This window comes from Melospiza melodia, chromosome 7 (assembly GCF_035770615.1).
Source record: "Melospiza melodia melodia isolate bMelMel2 chromosome 7, bMelMel2.pri, whole genome shotgun sequence".
In the NCBI taxonomy this organism is placed as follows: domain Eukaryota; kingdom Metazoa; phylum Chordata; class Aves; order Passeriformes; family Passerellidae; genus Melospiza; species Melospiza melodia.
Window position 1 is genome coordinate 30,396,325 of NC_086200.1, and position 26,010 is coordinate 30,422,334.

At 53.1% G+C, this 26,010-nt stretch overlaps 2 protein-coding genes across 2 annotated transcripts; both read left to right on the plus strand.

Moving 5' to 3' along the window:
• Positions 1-511: 511 nt before the first annotated feature.
• Positions 512-19,971, plus strand: DPP9 (dipeptidyl peptidase 9). The gene is made up of 21 exons (XM_063161113.1): positions 512-575; positions 2,317-2,404; positions 4,730-4,983; positions 7,589-7,701; positions 8,394-8,567; positions 9,167-9,335; positions 9,498-9,611; positions 9,862-9,990; positions 10,484-10,545; positions 11,062-11,162; positions 12,497-12,674; positions 12,854-13,019; positions 13,101-13,180; positions 14,961-15,113; positions 15,260-15,395; positions 16,138-16,283; positions 16,806-16,952; positions 17,088-17,240; positions 17,711-17,853; positions 18,141-18,252; positions 18,662-19,971. Exons 2-21 carry the CDS (start codon positions 2,349-2,351, stop codon positions 18,752-18,754), a joined length of 2,679 nt encoding a protein of 892 aa, XP_063017183.1. The 5' UTR covers positions 512-575; positions 2,317-2,348; the 3' UTR covers positions 18,755-19,971.
• A 2,123-nt stretch (positions 19,972-22,094) lies between these two features.
• On the plus strand, positions 22,095-25,499 carry MYDGF (myeloid derived growth factor). Its single transcript, XM_063161141.1, has 6 exons — positions 22,095-22,274; positions 22,983-23,033; positions 23,448-23,509; positions 23,803-23,884; positions 24,419-24,491; positions 24,774-25,499. The coding sequence occupies exons 1-6, from the start codon at positions 22,095-22,097 to the stop codon at positions 24,851-24,853; spliced, it is 528 nt and encodes a 175-aa protein (XP_063017211.1). The 3' UTR covers positions 24,854-25,499.
• Positions 25,500-26,010: the final 511 nt, after the last annotated feature.

Sequence of the window (26,010 nt, forward strand, 5' to 3'; positions counted from 1 at the left end):
CAATAAATGCTGCATTTGGGGCCAATCTCTGAGGGAGAGAAGGATCTTTTCTCCGTGCTTTTTTTACCCTGTATCAGCCTCAATTCTCTCTGTGCCCAGTCTCTCCAAGAAGGTATTGCACGGACTGCCCAGGGAGGCGGCAGACTTACCGTCCCTGGAGGTGTTTAAGGACAGACTTAGCGCCACGGTCTGGATGACAAAGTGACAATCGGCCACAGGTTGGACTGGATGACCTCAGAGAGCTTTTCCGACACCTAATGTGTTCATTTTCTAACAGCTCCCTACTCCCGCAGGCATCTCCCCCCCGCTAGAGGCACTGGTTCCTCCCGTGCCGCCCGGGCGCGCTCCCGCCGCCGCCGCCGCGCGCGCGCGCGCTCCCGCCACTTCCGCCGCCGGGTGAGAGGTCGCGCCGTGGCCGCCGCCGCCCCCGCGCCCCCGTTTCCGGGGCTGCCCCGCGCCCGGGCCATGGAGCGGCACTGACGGAGCCGCCGCCGCCCCCTCCCTCCCCCGCCCTCCCTCCCGCGCAGGAGCCGCCCCCACCCCCGCCCGGCACGGGGAGCTCGCCGCGCCCCGCGGTGAGTGAGGAGGGGAGGGGGGGATGGCGCGGACCGAGGGTCCCGCCCCGGCACGGGCATGGCTGGGTGGGGCCCGCGCCCGTGAGGGGCGGCTGAGGCGGGCGGGGAGCTCTTACCCGCTCCGTGGGCCGCATCCCCGCTGCCCGGGGCGGGGGGTGCCCGGTGGGTGCGGGGTTTGCCCCTTCCGTGGGTTCTTTCCCCCCTAAGGCATGGCGGCGGCCTCTCCTTGCCCCGGGGGGCGTTTGCTCGCCCGGCTTGGGCCCAGGCCTGGCCCTCGGGGGGTTTGCAGTTCAGTCCCCCCGCAGCTGCCCATGGATGGGGTGATGGGGGGTCCCTGCCCTTGGAGGGGGTCCCGTGTGCCCCCGCTGGGCGCAGGAGGGTGAGGGGCTGCTCGCTGCCCTTGCACGGGAAGGAGCCGTGAGGGACACGAGGGGCACAGGATGCTCCATCCCCGAGGATTCCCCCTCTCTGCCGTCCCGAATCCCGGCCTTTCCTCTGCACCAAGGGCAGAGCTCCCGGCGAGAGCTGCAGAGGGACACGGGCTGCTGGCAGCCTTTGCCAGAGCTCATCCCTCGCTGGAGAAATCTCCGCAGCTTTATCCCACCCTCGCTGCTTTAATTTTTGGAGATCTTAAAGCTCTCGGCCACGTTGTAAGGGCTCCTGTAGGTGACTCTGTTCCTGTGTTCTGTTGGCTCTTCCCGAATGATTCACGCTGGTTCCTGATCTCTTTTGTGTATTTTGCTCATTTTCTTTTTTTTTCCCTGGTTCGAGACTTTACCGTTCCTTCCCTGTGTGAAATGCGTGATCTGGGCTGGGTGCAGTGAGGGTTCAGATGTTCCTCAGAGTCATTCAAATCACAGAGCAGCCGAGCCTGGCAGGACCTGGGGAAGTCTCTGGTCCAGCCCCTGCTCAAGGCAGGGTCAGCTGGGAGATCAGCCCAGGTTACTCAGCATTCCTGAGCATCGCTGCCGTGCCTGCATCAAAAACTGCCCTAAAACTGCTGAACGCTGCTGCTTCCTCCCTCTCTGCTCTCCTCTGCAGCAGAGGGGTTTCTTTGTGAGGCTTTGTCTCTCCTGGTCCCCTATGAGTTTACTTTTGGTGGAGAAGTGGCTGTTTGGGGAGAGCAGGAGCCTCAGTAAAGGGCGCTGCCGGGTCTTGAGTGTGTCTGTGATTCAGAGGCAAAGACCTTTGTACTTGGGGAGACAGGACAGCAGTGAAGCACCTTCCTGTGCTCCTGGAGAGCAGATGGGTGTGGGGAGCCAGGCTGGCAGCAGGCTGAGGCACAGGGCATTCAGGCTTGGAAGATAAATGTGGGTTTTATGTCCCAGGTGGGACTGTGACCCTCTGGCTTATGCTGTGTCCTTTGTTTGCCTCTTCCCTCTAAGTGTATGGACCAGACCTCTGTTTTATCGGGTTTTAGTGCCTGATACTTGCAAGAATTCCAGGATTTTGGGAAGGGGATGACAGAAAGGTTCAGTACTCAAGATTCTCAGATTTTAAGAATTTTCTGGGAAGGAGCGAGGCACACCACAGAGTTCACTGGGCCTCATTGTTCAGATGAAGTCTCTCAGATTTATCAGGGCTGTTCAAACCCAGGCTGTGCTGGCAGAACAGATTTGGACCACAGAACGAAACCCAAGGATTTATTTGTGCCTCCCCACCCAGCTGGAAATGTGACCTATGGAAGATGCTTGTACCCAGCAGCTGTGTGAAATCTCCTTTCTCCCCTCTTCCTCCCCAGTTTGCTGTCCTGCCCAGCTCTCTGAGTAGTTAATGCAGAAGATAAAGAGGGTTCGTCTGGAAAACGAGACTGCAGGAAGTTGGAGAAGGTACGTCCAGGCCCCCGTGTGGCCTCTGTGTGCTGTGGGACAGAGCTGCCATCACCTCTGTCCTGAGGGGAGCCCCATCTGTCCAGCCAGGATCTGTGAGGCAGGAAGTGACTCAGGACAATAACTTGTTTCACTCACTTCCAATATCGAGCTTTACGGTTTTTGTGGGTTCTGATTTCCCACCTGTGCTTGTTGTCCCCTCCAGACTAACACCTCGCCCAGAGGTGGCTCACCCACCTCACCTGACAGGGCACAAAGGGCATTAAAACAGCCCCAAGGGGCAGCTCCATGCTTTTGGGAGTGGAGAGAGCAGTGTTCCTGCAACAGCTCTGAGTCACCTCAGTCCCTGCCCCGGCGTGGGCCTCTCCAGCAAGGTGGAAATCTTCTGTGTGCCATTGCTGCCTATCTTATGATGGTTAATAACTGGTGTCTTGATCCACTCACGTTTGAGTAATGTAATCCCCAAATCTGCTCTGAGATAAGTTACTCCATGCACTTATTTACTTACATACACGGTGTTGCCAAACACTGACTATGACTTTTTCCAGAGGTGGCTGTAGTGACAGAGGCAGAAATCTGAGTTTCCTTTTACTCTCTATCATGCCAGAACCTGTTTTAGGAGATTTTTTTCCTTCTAGTGGGAGGTATCCACTAGATACCTCCCTTTGGAATTAGATGATCATTAAGGTTACTTCCAGTTTAAACCATTCTGTGGTTTTGTGAGAATCCACCAAGCTGCAGCAGTGCCAGTGGTAATTCCCAACACTCCCACCTCAGTTTGTGTGGTGGCTGCTGTGCTTATCCCACTTCCCCACTCCATTCTGGTGTTGAAATCACCAGGATGAGAACAGTGCCAAGCTTAGAGCTGTGCTGTTCACATGACAAAATCATGGCAGTACATTTTGGAAGGGGCTCCAGTTCAGCTGGGGACAGGTACCAGTATCACATCTGTGGATTGGTTTTAAAGGGTAAACTTGCACTTGTGAGGAGCCAGCCTGGCTGAGTGAGATGGATTCATCAGCTGGGTGAGAGTTACCCAAGGGCCAGGCTTTGTGAGCTAAAGCCAGAGCATTTAACTGAGTTGACCTGCAGTGGGATGGGGTTGGGAGAATTGCTCTCAGTTTATGGATTTTCATGGTCTTTCTGTCATGTGTTTCTGACAGGCAGCACTTCTGCCTTCAGATGTGATTTTAGCTGCTGCAGTGGAGAGCCTGGATACAGGCAGAGGCCACAGACACAGTGTCTTAAAACATCCCACATCTCTTTTGTGGTTTCACTTGGGCTTCCTGCCTGCCTTTGATTGGAAAATACTCCTCTTTATCCATTTTCAAGCTGTGGATTTACTGCTGGGCAGTAGGTACCAGGAGTACCTACAGAATTATTTTGGGATCTTGTTCTTGTGTTACTATTGGCACATTTTGTACAATTTTGGTACTTAGGAGTCTGAGGAGATGTTACATTTTCAGCCCTTGCACAGGGCTGATTCTGTTTCCTTGGAGCAAAATTATCCAAGCTAATTTTGTCCAGTAAATTGAAGTTCTTCTGAAATTCTCTGTGACATTCTTTCAGGTGCCTCTTGGAGGGACAGCCTGCTTCTCAAGTGGGGTGTCAGAAACAGGTTTCCCTAGTCCTCAGCTCATTCCTGCTTTGCAGTGGATGACATCACTGACCTTGGGCAAGTCTGTGGGTCCACCTCACCTCAAATTAACATTTGTGTTAATGTGGAGGTGGTTCTTATCCTCTCCTTCCACACCTGCCCACTTGGAAATCTCTGAGGAATGTGTGCCACGTTTCTCAGGGTACAGCCAGGGTCTGCTCCTGCTGCCTTCTCTCTCTTAGCAAAGCACTTGCACCTTTTTTTCCTGATTTCCCATCTCTCTTACATCATTCCTGCCTCAGTATCTCCTCAGGTAAGTGAATGGGTCTGAACCTCTCTCCCCAAGTGATGGGCAGGTTTTCCTTTGGGATAGGAAGAGGATTCCACTTCCATGGTCTCAAAGGGCAGGAGTTTGTGTCTTTATGATAGCTCATAGCTTTGATGACATATCCATCCGAATTCCTGGAGTGGTTTTCCTTTGAGTCAAGCTGCCTGTTGTCTGCACCAGAATCTGCTGCTTGAGCTTCCTTTAACAGCTTATTCCAGAGCCAGCCCTGGGAGAGGGAGTTCTCTGAGGTCAATATCTTCATTTACAGGATTCCATATGGGATGGGAGATGGACTTTTCCTTTCAATGTGTTTAAAATGAATCCTTGAGTGCAGAGAATCGCAGAGATCTGTAGTTTAAGGAGCACCTGCTTGATTTTAAGGCTCAATTCTCTCCCTCAGTTTTTTGCCCAGTTCTGAAGGAGAAGCAAGGATGACTGCAGTGGACACGCTCTCAGACAGCTCCGAAGTGGTCGAGATGGAGGATGTGCCTTCCCAATTCCAGGTGCAGAAGCATTCTTGGGATGGGCTGCGTGACATTATTCACAGCAGCAGGAAGTACTCGGGCATGATAGTGAACAAAGCTCCCCATGATTTCCAGTTTGTCCGGAAAACAGAGGAGTCCAGCCCGCACTCTCACCGCCTCTACTACCTGGGTAAGCCTCGTGCCAGCACCAGGGCAACCTGGGGCTCTTCCAAACTCAGCAGGGAAGGGCAGGGGAGGGGTGGGAGAGACCTCCTCTGTGAGATTTGGGAACTGAGATTGGCTGACGTGGCTCAGGGCCTGCCGGATCAGCCTGGGACTGAGCAGGGACTCTCCGGTCCCAGACAAGCCTCCAACACAGGGATCAGCTGTGACAAGGGGAAGTGTTGGCCAGCAGCACTTCTGTGTCCTTTGTCACTTTGTCACGCAGGGGATGGGCCAAGAGAAGGGACTATCTCGTGCCTCTGTAGCCTGGGAGAAGTGGGATTTATTTGCTTCATCAACCAGACTGACTTTCCAAGAAATTCGCTGGCAGTAATGACTAATTACATGTTGCAACATATTAATGGCAGGGTGGTGTGTCTTGCTGTATTAGGTATCGTGAAGGTAGGATGCTCTCAAGAGCAGGGAAGAAAATTGAGGTGGGAATGAGCTGGCATTTCCCAGAGAAATATCCCTTTCCTTCAGTGGGACTGAAAGCAGAATTCTGTGTTGTACAGGTCCCTTGTTACAGATGGAGCCACGATGTAATTAGTGACAGAGTTGTTGGATTTTAGTAACTGCTGGATCATTTTGTGGCTGGTAACATGGGAAACTTTATAGACTATAAAGAGTTTGTTGTGCTTTGGGGCATGAGCTGATCATTACTGGGCCAGTACAAAAATTGCCAGATGTGCAACTCTGTGCAGTTACTGCTGCCCTGAAGTGACCCTGCTGTTCTTCCTCTTTTTCCAGGTTTTGAGTGGAGGTCACTGTAGGATGCTGGATTTGAGGGACTGATTTGTGTTGTCACTAAGCAGCTCCTGTGTGTCAGTGACTTGATTTGTGTAGTTCTCATAAATTCTTGGGACACAAGTGCTGCTCTGAAGGGCAGGATCCAGAACTGGCATATTTTTCTTGTCAGGTCTGAGCAGTGAGGCTTGATTTAAAGCTTGAATGTGTTTCCAGTTTACTTTCATACTGGTTTTGATCTAGATGATTAAAGAACTAAGTGGCTAATTTAAAAATTTTTTTAATGTTCTGTTGTATGAAATGGCAACCAAACCAGCTACTGGGTGGTTGGTGTTCTGCCAGGGTGTGACTGTTCAGGAGCCAGAACCAGGAATGAGGATACACGAGTGCCTTTTCAGTGTTTCCTTCCTTAAGGAATTGTACAGGGCTTAGAGCAGATTAATCCCTCAGTTAAGATCAGCATCAGCCAGGTAATCCCAGGGTACCTCTGCTCAGATGTCCCTAATAAAGGGGAAATGCTGATTTAAATGCTGATTCTTTTCCATAATAAATGGACACTCCCAGGGATGGGGCAGCCACAGCTTCTCTGGGCAGCCTGTAAGTTCACAAGTGTTTAACTCAGTGTGCTGTTACTGCCCCAGCATGAAATAACATTTTAAAGTGTTTAAATAAAACTGAGCAGTGGATGGAGAGTCCTGATGAACTTTGCTGTAGGGTTGAATATTTCATTTGGAAGCAAAGTAAACTGTCTTTTGGGGAGGAAGGCAATATTTTCCTTGTAAATGCCAATTGATTGTAGTCAGCCTGAGGTCATTGGAGAAAGTTTGAACATAAGGGGAAGGGAAGTCCAGGTCACATTTGCCTCAGTGTCAGATGTGAGTGTCCAGTCATTTGTTCCTCTCTGCAGTTTTTCCTGCATGGCCATCCTCAATCATTCCTGGGCCATCCCCACAGAGTTTTGTGTTGTATCGTGGCAGATGCTGCTTATGTTAAACACCACATGCTCAGCACTTTGGTGTTCCTGGATCTCTGAGGATTACATCTTCACATATTGCTCTGCTTCCTGAGCACTTATTAATATTTCAGTTTTAATTTGAAGTAACTACTGCTGGGTCAGCCAGCTCAGAAATCTCTCTGTTCTGCCCAGAACATGTGCAGAGTGGGCAGTATCAGGGCACAGATCCCTGTGTGAATTTCTGATCCAGGGAGTCTCTGCAGCATAAGTAGAGGGCAAGTTCATGGTCTTTGTTTTGGTGGAAGCTGTCAAAATCACAAGTCAGGATATTTGATGGTTGTTTTGGAAGTTGGATTAAGGCCAGGAGCTCATTTGATAACCGCAGTGAAAGGCTTATGTAAAATGACAAGGTCTTTTGACTCTGTAGGATACTGTTTCACATTTGAATGGGCTCTCTGGGGCTTCCAGGCTTTTCCTTCCCCCCTTGCAAGCTGCTGCCTTGGCCTGAATCAGGTCCCTGTAGCAAATTTCTGTATGAGAAGTGTGGAGGGTAATGTTGAGTCACCCATTCAGGGAGTGGTGCTCTTAGAGTGGAGCTGGAGCATGGGAGGACAGGGACAGAGGGGAAAGTTGGACCTAAAACATTCTGGAGAGGTGGGGTAGTGTTACATCTTGCTTAGGAAAATCCCAAACAAATCAAAATCTAAGTGGTTTAGATGTTATTCTGGGATTGATCTGGGAGCTGCTTGGGAAGGAATGTGGGTAAAGGTCTCTGGGCAGCCCCAGCCCCTGTTTCCAGACTTGTGTTTGAATTTGCTCTTTTACTGGATAATTCATCTTGAGTAGGATGATGCTTTTGTCCTCCTGACAGGAATGCCCTATGGTAGCAGAGAGAATTCCCTTCTTTACTCAGAGATTCCCAAAAAGGTACGGAAGGAGGCCTTGCTGCTCTTGTCCTGGAAACAGATGCTGGATCACTTTCAGGTAAGCCAGAGTGGGGAGAGCCTGGGGAAACCGGGTGATGCTGTGGTGGGGACATCTGTGTGGTGTCTGTCATCCTTCCTGCTTTTAAAATGTTGGGAAAGTTGAGTTTAAATTGCTGCTTCTGCCTTACACTGCTGTGAGTGCACCAGGAAGGGAGGGAACTTTCCCCTCCCTGTTTCAGTATCTTCGTGTCCTTTGTCACTGGCAGCATTGCAGGGTGTTGGTCGTTTCAGCCCTACTTAAAAAGTTCCTGGTGGAACAGAATTTGTCTGCCTTGACCCCATTTGGGCTGCGAGTTCTCTCCAGGGTAATTCAAGATCCCGGAAGAACTTTTGTTTGCAGTGTCTGACATGGAAACTGTTTGTGAAGGCTGCAGATAACGTCATTAAGTTAATTGGTTACATCTGATTTGCATAAGCAGAGCAAGCGCAGCTGTTCTCACTTCATGCTGAAGTGCCAACTGTAGAACTGAGAGATTCACAGCTCAGCCCTCCTGTGGAGGGGAATTTGGGGGGTTTGGGGGGTTTAGGCCTCCTGGACCCCACAGCTGCAGCGTGGAGTACAGGAATTGGGCACCTGTACCCTGACACTGCTGCCTGTTTGAGCTGGAGTGCTGTGACAGGCTCAGAGCACTCCTGTGAACGTTCCTCTCCTTGCAGATCCTTTCAGATATTCCTTTCCTTCACTTCTAGGCAACCCCTCACCACGGGATGTATTCCAGAGAGGAGGAGCTCTTGAGGGAGCGCAAGAGGCTGGGAGTCTTTGGGATAACATCCTATGATTTCCACAGTGAGAGTGGCCTGTTCCTCTTCCAGGCCAGCAACAGCCTCTTCCATTGTCGAGATGGGGGCAAGAATGGCTTCATGGTGAGTCTGCCAGGGATTGATTTCATGGGCTCCCCTCAAAGGGCTTGATGGTTTGGATTGGAGATGGCTGCACGTGGAATCCCAGGCTGGATTGGGGTGGAAGGGACCTTAAAGCCCATCCCAGTGTCACCTCCTGCCATGGGCAGGGACATCTTCCACTATCCCAGGGTGCTCCAAGCCCCATCCAGCCTGGCCTTGGACATTGCCAGGGATCCAGGGACAGCCACAGCTGCTCTGGGCAGCCTGTGCCAGGGCCTGCCCACCCTTACAGGAGGTTCTCCTGGAAGAACTTTTTCTCCTCAAAGAACTTCATGCACTGCAAGGCTCTGAGGTCTTCTCCAGTGAACATTCCCAGCTCTCCCAGCCTGGCTCCAGAGGGGTTTCAGCCTTGGAGCATCTCTGTGGCTCCTCTGGACCTGCTCTAGCTGGTCCATATCTTCCACATCTTCATCCCTTTGGTTGTGGTGACTGCTCTTGTGTCCTGTCAGGGCCACATTTGCCATCATCCCCTGGGCTGTGCTGCTGTGTCTGTTTTAGGCTTTGTCTCTGCAGAGCTGGGAGCTGATGTGGCACCCAGCTCTGTGTGTCTCTTGCCACAGGTGTCTCCAATGAAGCCTCTGGAGATCAAGACCCAGTGCTCAGGGCCACGGATGGATCCCAAAATCTGCCCTGCTGACCCAGCCTTCTTCTCCTTCATTAACAACAACGACCTGTGGGTGGCAAACATCGAGACGGGCGAGGAGAGGCGGCTGACATACTGCCACAAAGGTGTGGGGCTCCCTCCACCCCAGAGGGAATTCCCTGGGGAATCTCTGCAACACCCCCATTCCTGGCTTATTTCTTACAAGTGCATTTGTCTTTTGGGTCAGCGTTTTCCAAGGACATGTAAATGCAAATTGCAAATGCTGTCTTGTCTTTGTTGCTCTCCAGGCTTATCCAATGTTCTGGATGACCCCAAGTCTGCTGGTGTGGCCACTTTTGTCATTCAGGAGGAGTTTGATCGGTTCACGGGCTATTGGTGGTGTCCCACAGCTTCCACAGAAGGTCAGTCGCTGTTCTGCTCATCAAATCCTGGCATGTGGCTGCTGCCTCTGGCTAGGAATGAGGTTCTGAGCATGATTTTCCTGGGGAGATCACCTGAAGGAGCAAAGCACTGAGGGGATTATAATTGTGCAGTATTTGCAGGTGGTCACTCAGAGCTGGGGCTGTGCAGGTGTTCCCTCTGCACCAGTGCTCCAGGCAAGGCAGAAACAGCAGGAAATGCTGTTGTAAACATTCCTGCTCTCTGTCCCAGGTTCAGAGGATTTGAAAACACTGCGGATCCTGTATGAGGAAGTTGATGAGTCAGAGGTGGAGATAATTCATGTTCCTTCACCTGCCTTGGAGGAGAGAAAAACAGATTCCTATCGGTACCCCAGGACAGGTGGGTGAAACACGTGAGGCTGCTGAGGCAGCTCTGGACTCCTGCTGGAATCAGCACTGGAATTGGGGCTGTAAACTCTGCATCATTAATCTGGGCACTTACTGGGATGTAGAAAGTTGTAAAAGTTGGGACCTAATTGACTCTCTGATCCCAAAACCTGCTGCAAGAAAGGCTGAACTTTAAATCCCAGCCCTAAATGAAAGGATTGCTGAGGAAGTGGAATATATCTGGTGGTAAATTGTGGAATACATTCTGAATCCCATCTTTCCTCTCCCTCCTGGGAACATGCACAGCCAGCAAGGGAAGGCAAAGCAAACTGTTCCCATTCCCAGAATGACTCTGGTGTTTGCTCACATGCATGTTTGATATTTGTAAATTCACACAGAGCCATTTCAGTAGGACCAGAGGCAGTTCTCCTTTAGAAGCTGTGTTTTGTGTTACCACAGAATGTTCAGCTTGATCATCTTGGTGTTTTTTCACTTCTTCTCTGCAGGCAGCAAAAACCCCAAGATTACATTGAAACTGGCAGAATTTAAAACAGACAGCAAGGGTAAGGTAAGTGATAACTCAGAAAGGGACATTGCACAGGAGGGTTTTTGAAGCTCCCTAGAATTAAAACAAGGTCACAAAGAAATCCTAAATAGTGTTAGGCTGGGTTTTTTACTCTCTTGTAATAGCTGGATCTCTAATGTGTTTATCCAAGAAACAGAAAGACTTGAAAATGCTGACAAGAATCATTCTGAGGGAGATTCAGCTGGGAATGTGGAGGGAAGGGGGAATTGGGGCTTGCCTGGTGCATCATGGCAGACAGGAGGGCTGGAGCCAGGTCTAATCTGGGGCTTCAGTCCCTGCCTGTGTCCTTTCCTGTGGCTCAATGCCAAAATCATTTTGCTTTGAAGCTGTTTTTCCCTTCTCTTCCTGCTCTTTATAGCAAGGCTTGCTTCTCCTGGCTTGACCTTTGCTGATGCCAGTAGCTAACCTTCCTTGTTCTGCCATCTCCCTGAGCTTCCCTGGGAGAAGGGGATGAGCTCTGGTGCTCTGATTTGATGTTGGACCTTGGTTTTGCTGCAGATTGTGTGTGCTCAGGACAAAGAGCTGGTGCAACCCTTTGCTGCCCTGTTTCCCACTGTGGAGTACATTGCCCGTGCTGGATGGACCCGGGATGGCAAATAGTAAGTTCATTTTCCTCCCAAAATAACTTTCCCAAGGGCTCCTCTGGTTGCAGACCCTTGACATGATTCTGCTGTGTTCATGACCTGGTTTTAAAGCCCTGAGTGCCAGAAATGGCACATGAATATTTGGCTTCTTCAGTGCTGTGACATCCTAAAAGTAGGAACGAAGCAGAGCAGAGTGACAGGCTGTGGGGTTTGTCACAACCAGAGTTAAATGACATTGATACAGTAAGTGGGCAGTGCTGGGGAATTCTTTGGAGCTGAAGATGTTTAACACAGGTACAGGGTGTTTCCTGCTGAAAATGGGGGTGTTCTGTGGGCAGCTTTATCTTTGTTCATTGGCACAGTTGGGCCTGAGTCACAGAACAGGGTCTGTGGTGCCACATCCTTCATGCAGCATGTCCAAAGAGAAGGATTGCTCTGGGGCTGGCTGTGGCTCCAAATGGGATACACAGTCTTGCCTGAAGAGTTCCACAATTCACCCCAATCTGATTGAAATTTTAAAGTTCTTCATTTTCCCCTCCCAAGCTTGGCTGTTAACTGGTGTGTGTGCAGATTAAGTTAAGGTGACTTGGCTGTCTTTGAAGGTGGCATTCTGTAACTCATCATTAATTTTCTGCTCTGGAAAGGAAATTTAGAGAGCTTTCCAGCAGGTAATCCCAGAGGTGATTGTGATGTTCTGCACCAGAGCTTATCTAAATGTGCTGAATATCTCAGTTCCTGAAATCCTGCGGTGCTGGGGGAGAACTGGCTCTTTTCAAATCTGTCTTTCATGATGAAACTCCCCTGGATGCACTCACAGGCCTTGGGGTGGCTGTGCTCTGCCATCTGTCATGCTGAGAGCTGCAGTGCAGCACCACTTCCAGGGACTCTCCTTGGAGGGGAGCAGGGCTGGGACTGAAGCAGCTCCTTCCCCTGGCACCCATGTTGGGTCTGTGCCTCTCCCTGGCACAGCACGAGGAGGAGGCTGCAGACAGAGCTCTGGGAGGAGAGCTGGAACACAAACAGTGCTTCCTGGTGGAGGGGTGTCCAAGGAGGAGTTCCATTCTGGAGACAGGGCTGTGGTAGCAGTGCTCCCTTGGAGCAGGCACTGGCAGATCTGTCAGACATCTCGCCTGAGCGATACCCCTGTGAAATACCAGAGCTGTCTGGCAGTACGTGTGTGTTGGCACAGCTTCCAGGGGATTAGAAAGCAGCAGTGATGAGAAAAGCTTTGCATTCAGATGCCCAAATCCTTTCTGGCAGCGGGGGGAAGAAAGGGATGCATGTTCTGAGTGTTGGAAAGGGACCTCTATTCTGTGGTGCTGACATTCACCTCCGACTTCTTTCCCCAGTGCCTGGGCTATGTTCCTAGACAGACCTCAGCAGAGGCTCCAGCTAGTCCTTCTGCCTCCAGCACTCTTTATTCCAGTCCCAGAAAATGAGGAGCAGCGTGCTGAATTTGCCAAAACTGTGCCAGAAAATGTCCAGCCATTTGTGATCTATGAAGAAACCACTGATGTGTGGATAAATGTAAGAGGCTCAGGGCTGGGAGGAGAACACGGGCTGCCCCTTCCTCCCTTCCCTCCCCTCAGTTAACCATTCTCATGTTGATAGATGTCCAGTTAAGTCCTTGCTGTGGCAGCTTTGCTACTCAGTCCCAAATTTGGTGTTGAATAAATCACTGACAGGTTTCTCATCTTGTGTGGCAGGTTCATGACATCTTCTATCCTTTCATCCAGCCGGAGGGGGAGGAGGAAGAGCTCTGCTTTATCCGAGCCAACGAGTGCAAAACAGGGTTCTGTCACCTGTACAGGGTGACAGCAATCCTGAAGCCAGGCAGCCACGACTGGGTGCAGCCCTGTGTCCACAGTGAGGGTAAGGGCTGCAGCCCTGGGAGCTCCCCCTCTGTTGCCCTTTGGGGAGGGCAGTGATTGATGCTCGTGGTCTCTCTTGTAGATGATTTCAAATGTCCCATCAAGGAGGAGGTTGCTCTGACTGGTGGGGAATGGGAGGTGCTGGCAAGGCATGGATCCAAGGTAGGGGTTATTTTTATTCTCTTGCAGTGCTCAGCTCTGCATTGTCTGCCCCCAGTCCTGGCCTGAGTCCTCCCTTACGCCTGGGACCTGCTAGAACTGCTTAAGCTTCATTTTGTTGCTGTTTTTATTGCTGCCTCTGCTTCCCCCAGAAGTGCTGTAGGCCAGTGCACATGGATCTGATTGCCTTCTTAATCAGACTTCAGATTGCTCCTTAGGTAAATCCCAGGAGTGGGTCAGGCCATAAAAAAGGACACAAGTCTGAGGTTTAAGAGCAACAAAGAACCATTTTGTGGAGAAGCTGGGGATTGCTGCCTTTGCTGAGGCATTTTAACTCCAATGAGTTCTTGCGATGTGGAAATGTGTCCTGGCACTCAGAGTGAACTCTTGGTCTCCAGCTGATCCCTCAACAGAGCCTTTAGGAACAAGGCAGCTGGGGAATATAAAGCAATTTAGAATATGGAGAAGCTGTATCTGTTGTCGCTTGCAGAACAGCCAGAAATGAATTTTTATTAATCTTGTAGAAACCCAGTTTCATTTTTGCTTCAGGAATTAACTCCGAGTCTGATCTTTAACACTCCCAGGTGATTCTGTCAAAATAAAGACCTTGGCTGTTCATTTCCAATTAATCTGGATTTTCACTTCCCGCTTTTTAAAAGACCAACAGCTCCAAGCTTTTGGTTTCTGCTGCTTTTCCTCAATCTGCAATTAACCTGCTGTCCCTCCCCATGTGGATTCTCACTGTACATGCTGTTGATTTTGGCCACAGCTCTTCCCTGCATGTGTTATGGCTAAAATTGTGTTAGCAGCAATTATTTTGATGCATTTGTTGCTCCACAGGGCTCTGCCTGGTTTTCCTGGCCAATTGAGTTGGATGTTTTTCCCTTTGCTGTTCACAGGGGTCTTCAAACTGTGGGTTAGCCAGAAATAGCATTTGGAAACTGTAAGGTGGAAAAACAGTTCAGTCACTGTTGCTGGATCAATGCAGGATTTAAAAGCTGTTGCCTCTGTTCCTGCCTGACTGGGTGGTTTTTAGAAAGAGCTTTATCTGGACAGTAAAACCTATTTTAATGTGTCTCAAAGTTTGGTGCTGAGAGCTGTTAGACTGGTCCTCCCACGAATGGGAATTCATTACCATGATGGCTGGAAAAAGAGACCTGTATCTTTATAATCCAGCCATGCTGGCTGTGGCCAGGTGAGGGTTGGGCTCTTCTGCCAGGTAACAAGGGACAGGAGCAGAGGAAACAGCCTCACGCTGCTCCAGGGGGATTTGGGTTGGAGATGAGGGAAATGGCTGCACTGGAAAGGTGATTAGGAACTGGGACAGGCTGTCCAGGACAAAATCACCAACCCTGGAAATGTTCAACAGGGTGTGGATGTGGCACCTGGGGATGTGGGTTAGTGATGAACACAGTGCTGCTGGGTTCATGCTTGATCTTGGAGGGTTTTTTCCATTTTCTAGATGATTCCGTAGTTCTGCAAGAAGCCATATAAGCACAGAATGTTCCTTGTTAAGAGGATGGCTTCCTGTTAACCTGCAGGGAGCAAAGCCCAGCTTTTTATGCCCATTAATAAGAAAATGTTTTGAGTCTTTAACAGAAGGGCTGAGGGACTGCTGTCTGTCACTGCATTGTGTTGTGTGCAGTTCTCCCAAGTGCTGTGTGTGTTCTCTGGCCTCCCAGCCCCCTGCCCTAAGCAGCCCTGTCATGGTCTGTGTGTGTTGTGGGCTGGCAGAGGAGCAGAGCTTGTCCCTGCCTGTCCCTGAGTCTCTCTCCTGGCACAGATCTGGGTCAATGAGGCCACCAAGCTGGTGTATTTCCAAGGCACCAAGGACACCCCGCTGGAGCACCACCTCTACGTGGTCAGCTACGAGTGTCCCGGGGAGATCATGCGCCTCACCACTCCAGGCTTCTCCCACAGCTGCTCCATGAGCCAGGTTTGTTGTTCCTTGCATTGATTCCTGACTGCCAGGGATCTAACTGGGAATGGCAATGACTCGTGGCCAGTACCAAGTCCTGAGTGCTGCTCGAGACGTGGGCAGTGCAGCACCTCGTGCCCTGACTGTGCTGTGTTCCCTGGCAGAACTTTGACATGTTCATCAGCCACTACAGCAGCGTGAGCACTCCTCCCTGTGTGCACATCTACAAGCTCAGCGGCTCTGACGATGACCCTCTCCACAAGCAGCCCAGGTTTTGGGCCAGCATGATGGAGGCAGCCAGTAAGTCCTGGGGAGGGGGCAGTGAGAACTCCCAGCAGTGGCCAGGAGTGATGGGGAGGGAAGGGGTCTGGGTACCTTCACTCTGAGGGCAGGTGAATCATGTTATCTTGTGAGGGAGATACTTCTCACTTGCCCAAGAAATGTTCTGTGGGCTTTTGATGTGTTTCACACCTGGAGCAAAAGTCCTGCTCTGGAATGTACAGAGTTGTGGGTGTGGTTTTGCTGTGGAATCACTGAATGATTTAGGTGAGAATAGACATTAAGGTCCATCCTGTGCTCATGCCCTGCCATGGATAGGGACATCTTCCACTAGTCCAGGTTGCTCCAAGCCCTGTTCAACCTGGCCTTGAGCACTTCAAGGTGCTTTTAATTTGTGGTTTCTCTGAAGAGGGAAGGGACAAGTACCTGGGATACAGTGGCTGCTCTATTCTGCACTGCAGGTTTAAAGGTTCAGGTACAGCTCACAGCAGCACCTGAACCCCTGCTGCAAACACATTGTCCTATCCCTGTTGTGGCACAGTGCCCATTGGAGAGCTCCCACCTGGTGAGGTTTTCCTGTGGAATCCCCTCCCTGTGCAGGCAGGTGGAGGCCGTGCTTCCCAGGGAGGGGCTTTGCTAAGCCTTGGCATGGTTTGGTGTGGAAGGAGCCCTGCTCAGGGTCACCTTTGGACAGGGCTGGCTCAGGGGGTGGGAGCAGAGGCTGCTCAGCCCCTCAGCACTGTGTGTGCCCCTCCTGCTGCAGGCTGTCCCCCAGACTACGTCCCCCCGGAGATCTTCCATTTCCGCACGCAGTCGGACGTGGAGCTCTACGGAATGGTCTACAAGCCCCACGATGTCCAGCCTGGCAAGAAACATCCCACGGTGCTCTTTGTCTATGGAGGCCCTCAGGTAAAAAGCCAGGGGAATGCTGGGGTCAGGGCTGGGGCTGCTGCCCAGGGCAGAGCTCTGTCAGTCATGCAGCAAGACTTGCACTTTGGGTAGCAATGAACACTGTGATGGAATCATGAAATCATGGAATGGTTTGGGTTGGAGTCACCTTAAAGCCCACCCAATCCCACCTGTGCCATGGGCAGGGACACTTTCCACTGTCCTAGGTTGTTCAGAGATCCAGCCTGGCCTGGACACATCCAGGGATGGGGCAGCCACAGCTTCTCTGGGCACCCTGTGCCAGGGCTTCACCACCATTACAGCAAAAAACTTCTTATAATATCTAATCTAAACCTACTCTTTCTGTCCCTGTGTTTGACCTCTGCTTCAAACCTCAGATGACTTTTCCAGCATGTGGTTTGATTTCTATGGCTCTGATAGCTCGATGAGTGGCTGCTGTCCAGCTCAGGATCCTCCACTGACACAGGGAGGCATTGAAAGGCAGCTGCTGAGCTCTGAAACTCTTCCTCCCTCCTTGTGCAGGTGCAGCTGGTGAACAACTCCTTCAAAGGCATCAAGTACCTGCGGCTGAACACGTTGGCATCCCTGGGCTATGCTGTGGTGGTGATTGATGGGAGGGGATCGTGCCAGCGAGGCCTCAAATTTGAAGGAGCCCTGAAAAACCAAATGGTAACATCCTCCTTGTGCTGGGGAATCTCTATTTGTCCTTCCTAAGGGTTGTGGCTGCTCATTTCCTGGGTGTTTCTGTCTCGAGTTTCTAAATTTATCACATCCACTAAGATGAGCTTCATTTTTGCCTTTTAGGGTCAGGTGGAGATAGAGGACCAGGTGGAAGGTTTACATTATGTAGCAGAAAAATACGGGTTCATCGACTTGAGCCGGGTCGCCATCCACGGCTGGTCCTATGGGGGCTTTCTGTCCCTCATGGGGCTCATCTGTAAACCCAACGTCTTCAAGGTGAGCCTGCACCTTTGGGACACTTGGTTCTCACAGCTTCTGAACCTATTGGCAGCTGGAATTGGCATTTTGGTTTATTTGTGGTGGAAATGTCCCCCTGTCCTGCCTGCCTGGAGCTCCTGACTCCAGTCCTGTGTCCTGCTGCAGCTCATCCCTGGCTGGGGCTGGAGGAGGATGGCTCTGGGATGGGCCCCTTCCCAAGTGCCCAGCACAGTTTCTGGATCATTCACAACCCCTCCTTGCAGAGGGAAGGCCTTTAGTGCTGATGTGCAGGAATTTTCCCCACTGTGACCACAAGAGGAACAGCAGGAGGAGGAATCTGGGCTGTGAGTGGGATTGCTGAAGGAGAATCCTGGTCTCAATGACAGAACAGCCCAGAGCCTTTCTGCTGCCTCTCCAGGAAAGCAGGGGACACTTGGGCTGTTGAGCAGGTGCTAATGGAGGCTTGGTGGCACCTCTCTGTTTGACAGATTGCCATAGCAGGTGCCCCTGTCACCGTGTGGATGGCCTACGACACCGGCTACACCGAGCGCTACATGGACGTCCCCGAGAACAACCAGCAGGGCTACGAGGCTGGCTCGGTGGCACTGCACGTGGAAAAGCTTCCCAATGAGTGAGTACCCACCCCAGAGCTGCTCCTGGAGCTCTGCTCAGTGCCACAGGAATGGAAATGGAGGCGTTCTGATGTGCTCTAACTCGGCCACAGCACCCCCAGCCCCCCTGGCAGGGAGGGCTTGAGGCCCACGGCCACAGCCTGGCTCTGTTCTTGCCTGGGTTTGGCTTGTCCAGCTGGAAGCTCTTTGCTCAAACCCTCTGCAGAGCTTTTATCTGGTGCCTCATTTGTGTTTTCCATCTGGTTTCTCATCCTGTTTCTCTCCTTATCTCTCCTCCCATATCCAGGCCAAATCGTTTGCTGATCCTCCATGGCTTTTTGGATGAAAATGTGCACTTTTTTCACACCAACTTCCTGGTATCGCAGCTAATCCGGGCTGGAAAACCTTACCAGCTGCAGGTAGGAGGGGCAGGAGTGGGGAGGGAAGGTCCCATCGATCTGGAGGAAGTTCCCTGCTGTGTGTTCTGGGCATGGGAGGGGATGGAGGCAGATCCCCACATGCTGTTTGATGCTGGTGCCAGTGAACACCTCGCTGGACTCAGAGCAGGCCGGGAGGTGGCACTGTGGCTGTTCCGTGGCTGCCAGATGTGCCATGTGCAGGCAGAGCTGCTGCCCCGGGGCCTGGAACTTTCCTCCTCCATGAGCTGTTGTGTCCCCCTTGGCAGGGGAGGCTGCAGTGAGGGAGGGGTGCTCCAGACCTTCCCTGGCATTATTTATCCTGCTGGAGACGGGATGGAGGCAGCAGGGCTGAGGGGAGGGAGCTCTGTGCCTGCTGAGTGACCAATGCCCCCTGTCTGCCCTGGCACAGATCTACCCCAACGAGAGACACAGTATTCGGTGCCCTGAGTCAGGAGAGCACTACGAAATCACGCTGCTGCACTTTCTACAAGAATACCTCTGAGAGCACGAGCCTCTGCAAACTGGACACTGACAGCTCACCTGCCCCGTGCCCTCCCGCTCCCCGGCAGCGTCCAACCCAGAGCACAAGGGGCTGAGTGCCCACGTCGGGCTGGGGATACCCCCAGGCCAGGGGGAAAAGCTGGAGGGCACCTTCCCTTTGGACAGTGCCACCTTCTCTCACTTTCCAAGCTGGAGGTCTGCTCCTGCTCGGCTGCTCGTCCTCCTCCTCTCCTCCAGCCTGGCTGTTCAACGCTTTTTTTGCTGCTACTCCCTCTCTCCTGGGAATCAATGGACAGTGGTCTGTGTCCCGAGGCTGAGGTTTGTGTCCATCTCTCTCTCCCCGATCCTTTTCCTCTTCCACTGCACCTGTGCAGTTCCCAAACTCTCACCTGCAAGAACTCAGTGCCTGTGTTGGAAACGGAAGAGCCGAATCAGAAGCTGCCTTAAGCCAGGAGTGCGAGGGAAGAGAACTACCTACTGCTCACCTGGGGATCTGCTCTGTGTCCTGGCCCTGCTGCCACACTGGAGCCCTGGGAGCTGAAGAGAGGTCTACAGAAGCATGCAACACTAGTCTTTTCTTTTTTATATCTGTCTATTTTCAAGTTTAAATTTGCAGAGCAGATGGAGGAAGTGGCCGGGGCCGGTAACGGCGCCCTCTGATCCTTCCTCTCATGGCCGCTCTCACTCAGAGTTGTGCCAACAGGTAGCACAGGCAGCTGGCTACAGCCAGAGCCTCTCTCCAGAGCTCACAGCAGCATTTGGGGTTTTGCAACACAAGATGGATGATATTTATGCAAATCCTCCCTCCCTCCGTTCTCTGTGCCGCCTCCTTGTCCCCTTGTCCTTCCCTGAGCTTTCCAATGTGCACTGAAATTGGCTGTGCTTCAGTTCTCTGCAGGTCAGTGACTGGTCCCCCTGCCCTGCCCGTCTACTCAGCAACGCTCTCTCCTGGTTTTTATTTACCTGGGCAACAGGAACTGCAGTTCTGGGGAGGGGGATTGAGCAATCACACCTCAGGGGAGCACATCCCCCCCTCAAGCCAAGGGTTCTGCCAGGGGCAAAACGAAAACACAAACAAAACCCACCCAAATGAACCACGTTGACTTGCCCTGGAGTATTTTAAGTGCGTATTATGAAAAGAAAATATTTTTATGGATTCTTATTCTTTTATAATTATGAGTGTAAGATGTAGCGACTCATTAAAATATTGGAAAGAGACGTGGTGGCTGCTTTGGGGGGCAGGAGGAAGCAGCAGCTGCTGCCACAGCCAGAGCAGCTCTGCTGCAAGCCAAGTGCTCTGTTCTTTCTGTGCCGAGCAGTGGAGAGAATATTAAATCCCTGATGTTCCTCGGGGGAAGCACGATCCAAGCAACTGAGGGTTGGGAATCCTGGGCTGTGTGCTGGCTCACAGTGACCTTGAGCAGCCAGCAGCAGCCTGGGGTGGGCACCTCCCTCCCTCCCTCCCTGCCGTGGGATTGGGGGTGCAGCTGCTCTGCTCCCCCTCTGGGACACACTGAGCTGTTTGTGCAGGGCTGGGCCTGCCTCTGCTCGCCCTCGCAGCCCAAAGCTCCCAAACCTGGCCTTGCTTTGCCTTCCTCCGTGGGAGCTGCTGTTAATTAACCCGCTCTTAGTGCCCCGAGGGTGCTGCTGGAGGCTGGTTCTAAATGCAGAGCTTCTTCCAGATGGGTTCCTGGGGATGGCTGGGAGCAGATTTTCCCCGTTCTTCTTGTCCCTGTGCCCAAATAATTGTCCCAATATTGCAGCTGTGCTTTAGCTGCTACAAAGCACCTCAGGTGTGAGTTTTGAAAGGAGGGACTGGGATGGAGAAAGCTGCACCTCTGAGATGTGTCTATAAGAGCACCCTGCACCCTCTGTTCCTCACAGCCAAGTGGGTGCTGCTGGATGGTAAGAAGCTTTATTTTTGCAAAGTTTGTTTCTGTGCTTCCCTAATTTAATTTTTAGGCCTAATTCAAACTGCTTTTTCATGTCCCCAAAAAGCTGAGTGTTTCGTAAAACGTCTTAAGACGCTCTTGTCTAGGAGAATTTGCAGATCTGTTGGCTCCTCTGATCCCCCAGCTTGCTGCTGGATTTTTTTGGCACCCTAAAAAGGGGTTGGTCATCTTTTGGGGATTGAGAATCCCGAGAGGAATTAGCTGGGAAATCTCCTCGAGGAGCTGTTCCATATGGAACAGGCTCTGTCGGGGATTGAAACACAAATGATGTGGGAGGCCCCACCCCGGGCAGGGATGGGAGCAGGGTGGCTCTGGGTGGAGGATTTGCAGCTGGAGGATGAAATGAAGCTGAGTTAATTTCCTGAGTGAGTGGTAATGACAGAGGAACCAGCAGGTGCTGGGGAAACCAGGCAAAAAGCACTTTTCCTCAAGAATTTGGGACTTGAGAGTAGCTTGGGAGGCATTTCTCTCCCAAAACTCACCCTGTGGGGCTTTATTTTTAGGTGGATGGTGTGGAGGGAGAACAGATGTTCTGGAGGGCTTATTTTTAAAACAAAACCACTCCTCAAGCTACAGAATTAGCTCAGAAAAGTCCCTCCTTGCCCTGAAAGATGCTTGAATGGAAAACTTCCTGGCATCTCCATTCCCAAAGTGGGTGTGATAAAGGTGCCACCACAGCTCTGGCTCTGGGAAAGCCACGTCAGTGGAAACTCTGGTGGGTGCTTGGGGGTCTCAGGCACTTGATCTCTGTCCTGGGTCAGCTCAGGCATCCCAGAGTCCCCCAAAGGAGGAGTGGGGTGTCCAAGGACAGGGCTGGGCTCCGGGTGTGTCTGTGCTGCCCAAACCAAAGGGTGTAAATTGATCTTGGAGAATCCCCTGGGAGGGATTTTGGTGAAATCACAGGCATCCTAGCTCCGTGCTGGGACACAGGGAATGCTCCAGGCACGGCCTCTGCAGAAAAACCTCCTGTCCCTGGTCCCCCTCAGCCCCTCTTGGAGCTGGCACAGATTTCTGTGCCTCCCCTCTGCTCTAATCCAGGATTTTCCTGCTTTGGAGGCTCAGCCCAGGGTCCCTGACCCCTCTCCCCATCCCCAGCCCCATGCCATGGCCCTGGGGTTGATGCTGGCCCTGCTGGGCTGTGCCACAGACCCAGACCCTGCCCTGGAGGAGGCCTGGCAAGGGTGGAAGAGTCTCTATGCCAAGGAATGTCTGGTCCCTTTGCCCCTGGCCACCGTGCCCGTGTCCCTCTGTCCTGTTGTCCTCTGTCCCCATGTCCCCCTGTCCATCCGCTCTGCCCGCCCGGGCTCCTGCCCACACCCAACATGGCCGCCGTGCCGCCGCCGCCGCGCTGACCCCTGCCGGCCGCCGTACTCGCGTTTCCTCTCCAAGATGGCGGCGCCCAGCTGGAGGAGCGGCGGCCGCGCGTGGGCCGCACTGGTGCCCGCGGCCCTGCTGTGCCTGGCGGCCCGGGCGGCCGCGGGACCGGGCACGGCCCCGGGAGCGGCCTCGAGCACGGCCGAGTTCGACGTGCGGCCCGGCGGGGAGGTTCACTCCTTCTCCCGGAGCCTGGTGAGCGGCCCGGAGGGAGGGAGCGGGAGCGGAGAGGGTACGCGCCCCTCGCTGATTGGCTGCGCGGCATGTCAGTCATACCGCCTGCTGTGGGGATTGGCTGGGCGCGAGGGAGGGCGGGGCGAGCGGGTGGGGGGGGGTCCCCAGGGAGAGAGGGGTCCCCAAAGGGGGCGGCAAAGGCAGGGGGACCCCAGGGGTCTGCAGGGGAAAGGGGTCCCCAAAGGGGTCTGCAAGGGAAAGGGGGTCCCCAAAGGGGTCTGCAAGGGAAAGCGAGACCCTCCAAGAGAAGGGGGGGGGGGAATATCCCAAGGGCAGGGAGAGGGGAAGGGGGTCTCAGGTCCTCATGGGAGGGGGCTCAGCAAGGGAAGGGCCCCAGTGCAGAAGGGGCTGGGGGTCCCTGGGTACCCCAGAACACGATTCCTCACCCCAGCACACCGGGCAGGAGGAAATGGTGGTGCCAGGGGAGGTTTAGGCTGGATGTTGGGAAACATTCCTCACGGAAAGGGAGGTGGGCACTGGCACAGTGGCACTGGCAGAGTCCCCGTCCCTGGAGGGATTTAAGGCCGTGTGGCACTTGGGGACAGGCTCAGCGTGGCCTTGGCAGTGCTGGGCATTGCCGGACTTGGTGGCCTGGGGAGGCTTCTCCGAGCTCAGCAATTCCTGAAAAGCCGGTGCTGAACGAGGCTGCTGCTGTTCCTCTCTCTGCAGGGGGATTACAGCTGCTCCTTCACCTACTCGGCCCAGGGCGGCACCAACGAGGTGAGCTGGGCACCTCCTGCTGCAGTCAGCTCCTTCTGCTCACCCTGAAAGGAAAAGAGGCTGGGAACCGTTTGTGTGAGAGCCCAGTCCTAACTGCAGGGAGCAGGAGGGGCCAGCAGGGAGGGCTGGGGGTGGTGGGGGGTGATTCTGGAGCTGGAGGGGAGAGCTGGGTGATTCTGGAGCTCCTGGAGGGGAGAGTTGGGTGATTCTGGAGCTCCTGTGCAGCTTGAGGAGAAGGTTGGGTGATTCTGGAGCTCCTGTGCAGCTGGAGGGGAGGGTTTGGGTGATTCTGGAGTTCCTGCTGCCTCTGGAGAGCAGGGTTTGGGTGATTCTGGAGCTGCTGCTGCCCCCGGAGGGCAGGCCTGGCCCCGCAGGGCTCTCCCCACGCTGACCCGGCTCTCTGTCCCCCTGCAGCAGTGGCAGATGACGGTCGGAGTGAGCGAGGACAGCGCGCTCTTCTCGTGCTCCATCTGGAGGTGTGTCCTGAGCACGGCGGGGCAGGGACAGGGGCCCTGCAGGGATTCACGCCTGGTCAGGGAGGGTTTCCCTCTGCCAGGGATGCTCTGGGGGCGTTTGGTGCAGCTGTTGGTTTGTAAATTCTCTGTTCCTCTCTGCCCTGCTCGCTGGCACAGAGAGAGATTGTGGCACAATGAAAGATCCAGAGGTGGCTGTGGGGGCAGGGAGGGAGCCAGGAATCCTCCTCTCCTCTGCTCCTCCTCCTCCTCTGCACCTCTGTGCCCATGACAAAGGCTCTGCTTTCTTCTTCCAGGCCCCAAGGGAAGTCTTATCTGTTCTTTACCCAGTTTAAAGCTGAAGTGAAAGGAGCCAAGATAGAGCATGCCATGGCTTATGTAAGTCCCAGCTGATCCCGGGGAAGCAGGAGTGTGGGAGGCTGCTATAAAACATGAATTAGACATGGAAAACATTTATTAGACATCTGTGCCATGCAATGTGCTCCATCACGTCCCTAATTAGGGGCTGGTGGCAGGCAGAGAGGGGCTGCAGGTGGGCAGCCTGCTCCATTGTGTGCCTGCCCTCAGCCACAGCATTGCCTGGGAGGGGGCTCCAGAGGGCACAAAGGGAGTCTTGGATTGCCTCAACAAATTGCATGTGACAAAGCAAATGAAACCTCTGCTGGTGTTTTTGTCTGGCTCATTCTTCCATTTCCCAGCTTCCAGGGGTGAGGCTTTCACTCACCCCAAGGACACGAGCCCGTGGTTTAATAGGACATAGAAAAGCAGACAGAGACTTTCCTTCAGACTTCCTTTGTGCTCTTAATTCTTTCCCTGCACGTAAATCTCAAACCCCTCCATTTTCAGTTGGTTTGAATTGCATGACCTGCTGGATTGCCTCAGCCTCTCACCCTTCCTTCCTTCCTGTTTCAGTCTCAGGCTGCTGCGGGTGCCCTCAACGACATCCCCCTAAAGCAGGAGGAGTTTGGGGTCACTGAAACCACAGGTGTGTGCCTGAGGGGCTGTGAGGGAAGGGCTGGGCTGGGGGACACGCCAGGCACCAGTTTATCTCAGATCCTGCTGGCAGGGCCATGGAGCTGGGTGCAGTGCTCTCAGTCCACCCTGGCAGCTGGGTGTTGTGGGTTAAATCCCTGGGTAAGGAGGGGTTTCACCCAGCCTGGCACGTGCAGAACAGCAGTGCCCAGCACCCTGGGAAGGGCTCAGTGGAGCTGTTTTGTTGCTGCTTTTCCATCTGCTGACCCTGGTTTCTCTCTGTCTCTCTCTGCAGTGTCCCACAGGGAAGGCAAGTTCCGTTTCGAGCTGTCCAAGCTGATGATTGTGGCAAAATCCCCCCGTGACGAGCTGTGAGCCCAGGCCAGCCCTGGGCAGGGGCCACGGCCACACCAGCACGGCAGGGAAGGCATTTCCTGCATTTCCTGCAGGGTTTTCCTTTGGTTGGCCAAACCTTTTATGTTTTCCACACTGCAATGTGCTGGGGACCGACACGAGTGGGGGCTTGGAGGGCTGGGGACAGATTTGTTCTGCCTTGTGTCAGAGTCACAGCCCAGGAGGCTCCTGATCCTGCTGTGCCCCTTCCTGCCTGGCTCTGCAAAGGGGCTCCTTATCTGCCTGCCTGGCAAGAGCAGTGCAGGGAGATAAGGGGCTGGGCTTAAGCAGGGCTTGCTAAAGGGAGGTTTTAACTCTGTGGTCCCTGGAGGGGAGGTGGGATTGCTCTCTCCACCAGGAAATCATTAATTCAGGGGGAGGGAGGGGACTGGGCAAAGCTCTGACTCCGTGCTGAGTGTGGGGCTGGGCTGGGGGAAGGCAGAGCAGCTCATTCTGACACAATCAGGAATCAATCCAGGCATCACTTCCACGTGTCAGCACAACCACGGGACCTCTTTTATACCTACAGGAAAATGGTTTTTTTTTTTTCTTATCCAGAGTAATAACAGGGAATGTGCAATTCCTTTCCTGTGTAAATACAGCGCAAATAAAGAAATAAAGCATCGTGCTCTGGCCTGAAGCTGCTCTGTTCTGTCCCTCCTCCCCTCTCCAGCTGTGGGGACCTTTGTTGCTGCTTGGCCAGGAGGAGCTGAGGTGTCTCACAGGGGTCTGGGGGCTCCACAGCGTTTAGGGGGATTTTCCAGCTGACACAGGCACACACCTTGGGAGCAGCAAAGCATTTCTGGCTGGGCATTCCTCAGCCCCATCCCAGCACACCTGCCTGGGATTCCCAGCTCTGGTTCCTGCCCTCCTGAGGGCTCCTGCTGTTCTCCACACCCCCTTGTGAATGGGCTTTGCCTCCACCCAAGCTGTGTCACACAATTATCGGTGACAGCTGCAGCCAGGCCTGTGAAATGACAGAGACAGGGCCTTTGTGTCTTTTCTTTCATCTTCTAAGGCTGAGAGTTATCAGCGCGAGGGCTGGGAAGGGAGCAGGAGCCCCCCGTGCCTCAGACATCCAGGGAACAGGAGGCACCAGAAGGTCACAGAGATAAGGCCAGTGGAGGTTTTGTGGTGTC

Excerpts from the sequence above, each read along its gene's own strand:
- MYDGF (XM_063161141.1), top strand. The coding sequence starts at position 22,095 with ATGGCGGCGCCCAGCTGGAGGAGCGGCGGCCGCGCGTGGGCCGCACTG. Across the intron at positions 23,885-24,418 it reads TAGAGCATGCCATGGCTTAT|TCTCAGGCTGCTGCGGGTGC; the intron begins GTAAGTCCCAGC and ends TTCCTGTTTCAG. Across the intron at positions 24,492-24,773 it reads TGGGGTCACTGAAACCACAG|TGTCCCACAGGGAAGGCAAG; the intron begins GTGTGTGCCTGA and ends CTCTCTCTGCAG.
- DPP9 (XM_063161113.1), top strand. The coding sequence starts at position 2,349 with ATGCAGAAGATAAAGAGGGTTCGTCTGGAAAACGAGACTGCAGGAAGT. Across the intron at positions 16,953-17,087 it reads GAGCCCTGAAAAACCAAATG|GGTCAGGTGGAGATAGAGGA; the intron begins GTAACATCCTCC and ends TTTGCCTTTTAG. Across the intron at positions 17,241-17,710 it reads GTAAACCCAACGTCTTCAAG|ATTGCCATAGCAGGTGCCCC; the intron begins GTGAGCCTGCAC and ends TCTGTTTGACAG.